Source organism: Chrysemys picta, chromosome 20, assembly GCF_011386835.1.
Source record: "Chrysemys picta bellii isolate R12L10 chromosome 20, ASM1138683v2, whole genome shotgun sequence".
In the NCBI taxonomy this organism is placed as follows: Eukaryota; Metazoa; Chordata; order Testudines; family Emydidae; genus Chrysemys; species Chrysemys picta.
The window spans coordinates 3,865,671-3,875,405 of NC_088810.1; the positions used below are offsets into that span (position 1 = coordinate 3,865,671).

Below are 9,735 nucleotides of genomic sequence, written 5' to 3' on the forward strand. Positions count from 1 at the left end.
TGCGCTGCCAGCAGCCTCAGATCAGATGCCTGCAGATCCCGGCAATATTGATGGTCCCCCAGGCAGATATGTCGTCCCCCGCACAGCCTCCGCTTTCACAGTACCCACCCCCCATCTGTCTCTAGGTCTGTCCCAGACGGACGCCGCACCCATGGGCAGAACCCTGCCGCCACAGCAGGAATCTGGGGAACGGGACCACCCATCTCAAGGCACTCCCTGGAGAGGATGGGGTGCTGCCCCCCCTGCAGCCATGCTGAGGTTCCTGATCCTCGCCCTGCTCTGGAGAGGTAAGTAAGCAGCACCTGCAGCCCCAGTGCAGGGGGAAGGGCAGAACCTGCACTACGCGGGGCCAGGTCTGTCCCAGAACTTGAAAGGGAGACTGGCCAGAGGGGGAGGGGAGCCCAGTGCCCCAGTGCGGTGCTAGGGGGCGCTGAGTGACAGCGAGTGGGCAGGGGGCTCAATGGAGGGAGGAATGGAAACTAAATGGAGTGAGATTTGGTCAAGGACCCAGGGCTGGGCTCGCATGGGGCTGTAGGTCGGGAGTGAGGGGCACCGGCAGAGCTGTGGGGTGCAGCTCAGGGTTGGTCTCTGCTCTCTATGGGTCCCAGTTCAATCCTTGTCTGTCCCTGCAGGGTCCCTGTCCCAGCAGCCCGGATTTACCCTGACGGTGCCACAGTTGGTGTCAGTGCAGGAGGGTCTCTGTGTTCTTGTTCCCTGCACCTTCACATATCCAGCCTCGTATGACACCGACAATCCCCGGGCCCAGCTCTACAGATACTGGTACAAGGATCTGGCCGATGTGCACAATGATCCACCCGTGGCCAGCAGTGACCCCAGCCGGAACATGTCGCAAGACACCCAGGGCCGGTTCCGGCTGACGGGGGATCCGGCGCCCAGCGACTGCTCCCTGCAAATCAGCGACGCCCGACGGACGGATGCGGGGAGATATTTCCTTAGAGTCGAGAAAGGAGACTTTAAATACAGTTACCGCACCAATAACGATCACACTTACCCTATGCTAGAGATCTCCGTGCCAGGTAAGAGCAGCCGCAGTCACTGCTTATCAGCCCCCCCTGAGTCAGCCAGTCCCCACCCTGGGGCCAGATCGGAGACGCTTCTCTAGAGGGGAAAGGCCCCGTGTCCCTGGGTGATTCTTTTCCCTCTCCTCGTGTCTCAGGGCTCACGGAGGAGCCAGAGATCCAGATCTCGCCGGCGCAGAGGGTGCCAGGGATGCTGCTGGCCGGGGAGCCAGTGACTGTGACCTGCACGGCCCCTGGGCGCTGCTCCGGGTCCCCTCCCCGAGTCACCTGGATGGGGCCGTTCAGCGACACAGCCCGGAACGTCTCAGCCCAGCTGGCGAATGGCACCTGGGCCCACAGCTCCGAGCTCAGCTTCACGCCCGGCCTGGGAGACAATGGCAAAGAGCTCGTCTGCACCGTCACCTACAGCTCAGCACAGGGACCTTCCACCAGCAGAACCATCCGGCTCCACGTTGGCTGTGAGTGACCCAACCAGCCCCTCCACACCGGTCCCAAGCTCCCTATGCTAGGATCCCCACCTCTGGGCTCCCCACCCCCCACCATGCACACTCAGCCAATTCTACTCCAGGCCCCTTCCCTCCACACCTTGCAGCCCCTTCTCCCTCGGGATCTTCACCCCTTCCTGCCCCCCTTGGCTATGGCTCCCCCCTCCCATCCACATCCCCAGGTCCCCAAGCCATTCTTTTTTGAGATCTTTTCTACCCCTGCCCTGCCCTGCCCCAGAATCCTCCTGTGCTGGTATCCAACCTCCCCAATTCCAGTCCCCCCTTGCTGGGATTCCCCCCTCACAACAGTGATCCCAGTTCCCCCTGAGATCCCCCCGGGCTGTCCCACCACGTCTCCTCCATCCCCTCCCTTTTCTGCCGGGATTGGTGGATGCTCTATATGGGGCAGAAATTTAATGACACCCAGACCCAGTCACTGTCCGGCACTAAACATGCTCCGGGCTCAGTGCCCAGAGACCCCGGCCCACCCTGCCCCAGGGAAACCCACGTTAAATGGCCCGTGACCCTTGCGCTGCAGATCCAGGCCAGAGGGGAAATCAGCGGCCGCCTTTGCGATTTGAAGGATCAAATCAGGCATCAGTGTAAGGACGGCCCTTGTTCCCTTCAGCCGGAGGGAGATTTAGAAGGAACCCACCCCCCAGTCCCCCCCCCATGTCTGAGCCCAGGCCCCAGCCTGATCCCAAATGTCTACACAGACCTCGGAGGAAATGTTCGCGCTGCAATCAGAGACCCACAGCCCGAGCCCCGCGAGCCTGACCCAACGGACCCAGGCTCTGAGTCTCGGTGCCGTGGGGCTTTGAGGGCAGCGTGGATGGACCCTGCCAGGCCTGGCCAGCCAGTATCAGCGTCCGGCTGTTCCAGGTTTTGCTTTCAGCCACCCCTCTGGGCACAGTCGGGCTGCAAAATATCCAGGCCTGGCAGGCCAAGCCTGTGGGCAAAAGAAGAGGGCTGGGGAGGGGAATTGGGTGGGGAGGCAAAGGACCCAGGATGGGGGTTTCTGATGTCTGGTGGCCGGGTCTGGGGCGGGGGTGGGAGTGGGGTTATTTAGACCCCTGGCCCCGACCTGCCCTGGGGAGGAGACATTTGGGGAGCAGGACGCTGAACGCCCGGGCACCCAGCACACGGTGGCATTGAGATGGTGACGCTCGCTCCAGTACCCAGGCCTTAACAGCCCAGCCCCTTGTTAATGACTCTGCAAATTAGGCCAAATTTTGACTCACCGGTTTTGGTCCCTTGGGTTTCCATTTCACACGGTTCTGGTTCCCCGGTGCGGCTCTAACCCGGCCCCTGGGTTCCGTCGGACACCTCTTGGGTTGGGCTCGGTCGGGTCTGTCACTTCCCTTCCCCGCCCATGGGTCTTGTGTCACATCAGGGACTTTCCTGTCCCCCAGCTGAGCTCACAGCAAGGGGCCATGTCTAGTCTCAGTGATCACTAGTGACCCCCCCTCCGGTGCTGTCCAGTCCCCCTGATCCCCCCTGTCTGGTTTGTGTTACAGACCCACCCGGGCCCCCCAACATCACCGGGACTCTGACCAGGAACGGACGCCCCGGTGAGAGGCCGCGCTGTGAGCCCCGGGAACCAATGAGTGCCTCCTAGTCACGCTCTGCCCGCGCTCAGGGCCAGGCGCCAGGCTCAGCGAGGCGAGGCTGGTCCGTCCCTGGAGGGGAGAGCCCGAGGAAGCCGCAGGGCTGTGGGGAGGGTGGTGGGAGCAGTGGGCCCAGTTCTTTCTGTCTCCGGACCCCAGGTTGGCATTAAGGGGGCGCTGGGCAGCGGGGAGGAGATGGGTTAGGGACCGATGTCTGCAACGGAGACCTGCTGCTGCCATGGCCTGGCACTGAGATTGTGCATCAACCCCAGAGGGGGGCTGTGTCTCCACACCAGGCGCAGGGTCCCTGTATAAAGAGCACCCGTGGCTCACCCCAAAGGTGGCTGCGTCTTGGCTCCTAGGTGGGGAATCTCTGCGGGGACCAAACTCGCTTGCTTGTCTCTTCTAGTGCTGGCTCCATTGGTAGCTGAGGGCGATATCATGTCTCTGGAGACCCAGGAGGGCGACTCCCTGAGTCTGAGCTGTGAGGCTGTGAGCAAACCCGAGGCCACCCTGAGCTGGGCCAGGACAAATGGGTCCCTGAGCCCTGGCCAGGGAGGGGCCGGGTGCCTGGAGCTGTTGAATCTCAGCCGAGGGGATGCTGGGGAGTATCGGTGCTGGGCGAAGAATTCCTACGGATCGGCCAGCCGGGCCCTGCGTGTGCACGTGCAGTGTAAGGCTCTAGGGGGTGCTGTGCACAGGGAGGGGCCTCAGTGGAGGGTCCTGGGGGGCGGGTTGTCATTAGGGGCGCTGTGCTGCAGGGGGGCAGGGGAGGGTGCTGGGCTTCAGGTAGGGGTGGGGGGGGTCATTGGGCGGTGCTGCCTGTGGAGCATGGGGTCAGTGGCGAGCATGCTCTGATCTAATACGTTGCCGTGGGTATTTCACCTCCAGTGAGGACTCCGGAAATCACCATCTCCAGAGCTAACAGGAGCGACCCCCAGCTATTCCAAGGTACCACTAGGGGGTGGGGAGTGGGGACGGGGCCTTTCCCCTCTAGGGGGTGCCAGCCCCGATCCAGCCCCTGGGCAGGGACTGGCTGGCTCAGGGTGCGAGTGGTTCTGTGTTATTTCTATTCCCAGATCCCGACCCCCTGGTGGGGAACGGTTCACAGCTCACGGCCCGGGAGGGCGACTCCCTGCGGTTCCTCTGCTCCGTCGCCAGCAACCCCCGCACTGAGCTGGGCTGGGTGAGGGGGGGGCGAGCCGTTGAGGGCACCCGCCCCGTGGTGGAGAATCAGCTGCGGCTGGAACTGCCCAACGTGACGGCCGAGGACGGGGGGCTGTACGGGTGCTGGGCCCAGAACAATGAGAGCTCTGCCCAGGGGACGTTCCAGCTGCTCGTCGAGTGTAAGCGGAGTTAATCTGCGGGACTCCCTGCGACTGGGTGTGAGTGGGGTAAACCTGTGGGTCTTTCTGCCACTGGATATTAGTGAGGTTAATCTATGGGCCTCCCTGCCCCTGGGTATTAGTAGGTTTAACCCATGAGTTTCCCTGCCACTGGGTTTCTCTCTCTGACTACGTCGCTGTGTCTCCTGCTCTCCCCAGACAGCCCCCGGCCGGGGACAGGGCTGAACTCGTCCTGCCAGCGCCAGGGGCCCAGCATCAGCTGCAGCTGCTCCCTGCGCTCCCACCCCCCACCCCAGCTGCAGTGGCAGGTGGACGGGGAGTCCCTGGCTGGGAACGGCTCACGGGGGGCCCTGCAGGTCAGCTCGTGGGCCCAGGGGGACGAGGCCATCAGCACCCTGAGCTGGACGGGGAGCGTGGATGGAGGCCACCAGATCTTTTGCCTCGGCTCCAACCCCTACGGGTTCCATATTTTACTGCTGAGCCCACCAGAAATAGGTGAGAGTCCCTCCCCTATAGGGGGCGCCAGCTCTGACCTGGCCCCAGGGTGGGGGATTGGCTTCCTCTGGGGGCAGGGAATGCAGCACAGGGCTTTTCTGCTCTAGGGGGCGCCGTCTCTGACCCAGACCCAGGGCAGGGACTGGCTGGCCCAGGGGGCTGAGAATTTCCCCTCTAGTAGGCATTGGCTCTGACCTGGCCCCAGGACAGGGTTGAGTGGCTCAAGGGTGGCCAGCTGTCCCGATTTTATAGGGACAGTTCTGATGTTTGGGTCTTTTTAGTATATAGGCTCCTACTACCCCGCCCCCCGTCCCGATTTTTAACATTTGCCTGGTCACCCTAGCTGGCTCATGGGACTGGGAATTTCCCCTCTAGGAGGCACCAGTTCTGACCTAGCCCCAGGGCAGGGGCTGGCTGGCTTGGGACAGGGGTTGCAGTAATATACCCCAGACTCTTGACTTGTTCCAGCTCCCACAGGTGGCCTCTCTTGGGAAATTATCGAAATCAGCTGCAAACTCATCTTCGTAGCGACTGGATTCTTCCTGGCCTATTACCTCACCCTGCTCTATTACAGATGGTAACTCAGCTACCTACCCACCAATCTACCCACCTACTACCCTGCCTAGCTCCCTACCAACTAACTTACCATCCTACTCACCCACCCACCTACCATCCCATCCACTTACCTACCCATCTTCCTACCTATATAACCATTGACTCACCCATCTACCTACTACCCCGCCTAGCTACCAACCCATTGACCCAACCAACCACTGATCTACCCACCTACCGCTTATCTCTCTACCCACTTACCTAACTAACTACCCACCCACCTATGTACCCATCTACCCACCTACCACCAGGTCTAGCCACCTATTCACCCTCTCAGCCATCTACCTACGCACCTATCATCCCACCCATCTAGCTATCCCAACTGCCAGCCATGAATTGGCCTCGTTAGCACTACAAAGAGTAATTTTCCCTCCGTTGATATTAACCCCTTCTTGTCAACTGTTGAGAATGGGCCTCATACACCCTAATTGAATTGTCCTCGTTAGCACTGACCCCCGACTTGGTAAGGCAACTCCCATCTGTTCATGTACTGTATATTTTCCACTCCATGCATCTGATGAAGTGGGTTATGTCCAACGAAAGCTTATGCCCAAATAAATCTGTTAGTCTCTAAGGTGCCACAAGGACTCCTTGTTGTTTTTACTGTTACAGACTAACACGGCTACCCCTCTGAAAGCTAATGTACCCCAGAATCTCTCTCTCTCTCTCTCTCTCTCTCCCCCAGGAAACCCTTCTGCTGTCGTGGAAGCAGAAGGAAGGACAGGCCGGGTGCCAGGGAATACATGGTGCCTGAATTCGGCTTCTAGATCGGGCTGTTCCTCAGCCACCAGAGAGACGACAAGGATCTGGAATGTCATGAGACTGAGAAAACGGAGAATGAGACCTCAGCTGCGGGGACTGCCACCCGGATGAGGACAATTGAACTGTTTAGCCCAGTATCCCGCTCCCTCCCTACCCCTCCAGCTCAGACCCATGGGCCTGGGAAGCACATGGAAGCTGCCTGTAATATTTGTATGAGCAGTAGATGATCTGTTTGTTGCCAAGATGGTTATGACCAGGGCCAGCCTTAGGGAAAATGGCACCCTGGCTGAACTTGTATTTCATCACCCCCTCCCCCATCACTTCTGCCCCCCACGGGCTCCCTTGACCTCCCCTCACCCCCATCACCTCTGGGCCCTGTTGCCTCCCACAGTGTTTAATTTGTATTGGAAGAGATGCCAGAGCTCAGCTGTGGCTCAAATTAAGCCCTGACAGGGTGGCCTGATACTGTTGGGTGCTGGCCGGGCATGCAGCTCTGAAGGTAATGCCACCGCCAGGAGCAGCGCAGAAGTCAGGGAGGCCTGGCACATGGGGTATTGCCACCCTCCTGCGCTGCTGCTGGGCCTTGTGGTGCCTGATGCTCGGCATGTGGCTCAAGGCTTCGCGCTGTGAAACGTGGGCTGCATCTCGCCAGAGCCCACGGCCTCCTGCAGCCCCCTGGCCACTCCTGGCTCACCCGGGGCGGGGGCACCAGTTCAGATTTGCGGTGGGGGGAGGAAACTTTAACCATGATTCCAGGGACAACTCAGGCACCTGAAAACTCTCCGTTTTTTTTCAAGATAATAACTTCGGGATTAGCTGACAGGAGCTCTGTATCTAATTGTTATATAAAGAAACAAACAAACAATAGATACAAACGCCAATTAAAGCCATGTTTAAAGCTGATATGTAAATGTAGAACAATCAGGAGATAATACAGCAAGATATTCCCAATCCCAAGCCTTGAGGTGTCAGTTCTGGAGCTTTAACGCAGATATCAGTGTGGAAGTTGGAAAAAGAGCCGACATCTTAGTCTTCCGGGAAGAGCAAGAGTCAGGCTAACTCTAACAGCTAATAACGCGAGACTTCCCAGCAGGGCCTGGGCGAGTGGCAAAGAACTGTAAGAGATGCTGGTTTCAACCTTGTGTTAGATAAGAACGGAACACAGAGTGTAGCAGAAATTGCTGAGGAAAGTAAGGTATCAGGAAGGAATATGTATAAACAAACTGCAGTTGTTGATCATTACTGTATGTCACAAAAGGTATAAATTCTTGCCCTAATTGTTGATCTTTTGGGAGACCTGCCGTTGTGCATTCTCCCCCTTGCTATATTGCTTGAGAATAAACTGCCTCTGACATGTTGCAACCGACCTCCGAGTGAGGACTCGTTTTTCTCCCACATCTGAAACACACGTCTGATACTTCGCACACTATCTTTAGTAGAGATAAATAAAATCTGCTTACACAGACACACTGTGTTACTGCCATTATCTCCTCTATTTTAGTCAATTGTTTTTCCACTAAAAACATAATTTTAACATATGTTCTTAAGGTTTTTTTCTCTTGTATTAAGAAAAGGAATTCATTTTTCTAATTCTTTTGGCATTTATGTTTACCGACCACAATCATGTATGTGACTCACTAACATTTGACTCCCTCATTGCTATTGGTATCATAGTTCGAACTGCTTTAATTTTCATGCAAATTAAATTAATTTACAGCTATAACTAAAAATACAATTTCAAAAAAAGCGACTTTCATCTGTACAGTGTCTAAAGTTCTGTGTTTAGCTAATGTTTTTTAAACTGGAATTACTAAAGTGAGTACAAGCTAAAGTTACATTCTAGGAGAATACTATTATTTGATTGCACCACTTTAAATAATGAATGACAAAGCACAATATGTTAATAACCGTAATAATGATCATTACTCCAGCCAGGACAGGTTAGGCAGTTTAGAACTCACTACTCAAAGAATTCAATGTAATCATTAGAGAGAAATAAAATTATGAAATGCAGAGACCAGTCAAAAAACTCAAATAACGGCACTTTGAAAGAAAAAAATTCCAGAGAATATATGTGCATTGCAGGAAGTACCAACAAGTAACACCAACAATATTAATATATGTTGGGGGGTGCCGAGTGTGAAAGAGACTGTGTGTGTGAGCTGGGGGAGTGGCACTCAGCAGTCTGAACGAAAGCTTCTTCAGACACTACAGCAGCTGCCAGCAGCTCCATCCCTCTCTCTCCGTGAGCCCTGTCCACCCACCCCACCTGCTCTGCGGAGATGGGGTACACGGGGGGGTCAGGGAACAGCCTGACATCAGAGCCCCTCCTCCCCCTGCTCCTTACAGCAGACAGGAATCTCCGGGGAGCAGCTGGCCAGAGGCCACTGCAAGGCAGTGGGCAGGACACCAGCAGTGGGGGGCACCCCGCTCCAGAGGCACCGCTGTGACGTTGCACTCCAAAAATGCTTTAAAAAAACATGTTTATAAGTGTGAATATAATTTAACTGTAATATGCTTTATGCAAAAGATCTCTTGTAAGGTATCATTATAAAGCTTATAATCTACTGTGTTCATTCTATTTGTATGAATGCATCATTCTTGTACCTGAATCTAGGAATATGTAGCATAACTCTGAGGTCCTATTGTAATTATGCAAAGTGTGGGCCATTAATGTTGGTTAGAATCTTGATGGCTCCCATTGACTAGGACAATTGACTCTAGATGGCTTTGTTTACCTGAACATCTCCACTGCATGCCTGTGGGCTAGTCCTGGACAAATGGAGTGGAGCTCACAAGACATGTGATCATGTCACCTGAACTGGAATCCATCTTTAACCTGGTGCTTTTCAAGTTAGAAGGAGGGGTGGGAACCCAGAGAGAGACAAAATATTCCCCTCTTGTGCCAAAGATATAAAAGGAGGTGGAACAGGACAAAGGAGGCTGCCGGTCATGAAGAAATCCTCTAGTTACCACCTGAGCTGGAATTAACAAGGATTGTACCAGGGGAAAGGATTGGGCCCAGACTAGGAAGGAGTCTAGTCTGTGAAAGAAGCTTATTGGAACATCTCTCAGGGTGAGATTTACATGTATTCAGTTTATTGATGTATTAGGCTTAGATTTGCATATTTTGCTTGGTGACTTACTTTGTTCTGTCTGTTATTACTTCAAACCACTTAATTTCTACTTTTTATACTTAATAAAATCACTTTTGTTTATTAATTAACCCAGAGTAAGTGATTAATTCCTGGGGGAGCAAACAGCTGTGAATATCTCTCTATCAGTGTTATAGAGGATGGACAATTTATGAGTTTACCCTTTATAAGCTTTATACAGAGTAAAACGGATTTATTTGGGGTTTGGATCCCATTGGGAGCTGGGTCTCTGG

General features: G+C 55.0%; 1 protein-coding gene across 1 annotated transcript; it reads left to right on the forward strand.

Moving 5' to 3' along the window:
* The first annotated feature begins 250 nt into the window (after window positions 1-250).
* On the forward strand, window positions 251-6,352 carry LOC101943642 (sialic acid-binding Ig-like lectin 13). The gene is made up of 9 exons (XM_024112772.3): window positions 251-287; window positions 633-1,037; window positions 1,178-1,498; window positions 3,043-3,096; window positions 3,542-3,616; window positions 4,212-4,478; window positions 4,677-4,973; window positions 5,451-5,550; window positions 6,271-6,352. Exons 1-9 carry the CDS (start codon window positions 251-253, stop codon window positions 6,350-6,352), a joined length of 1,638 nt encoding a protein of 545 aa, XP_023968540.3.
* The last annotated feature ends 3,383 nt before the right edge of the window (window positions 6,353-9,735 follow it).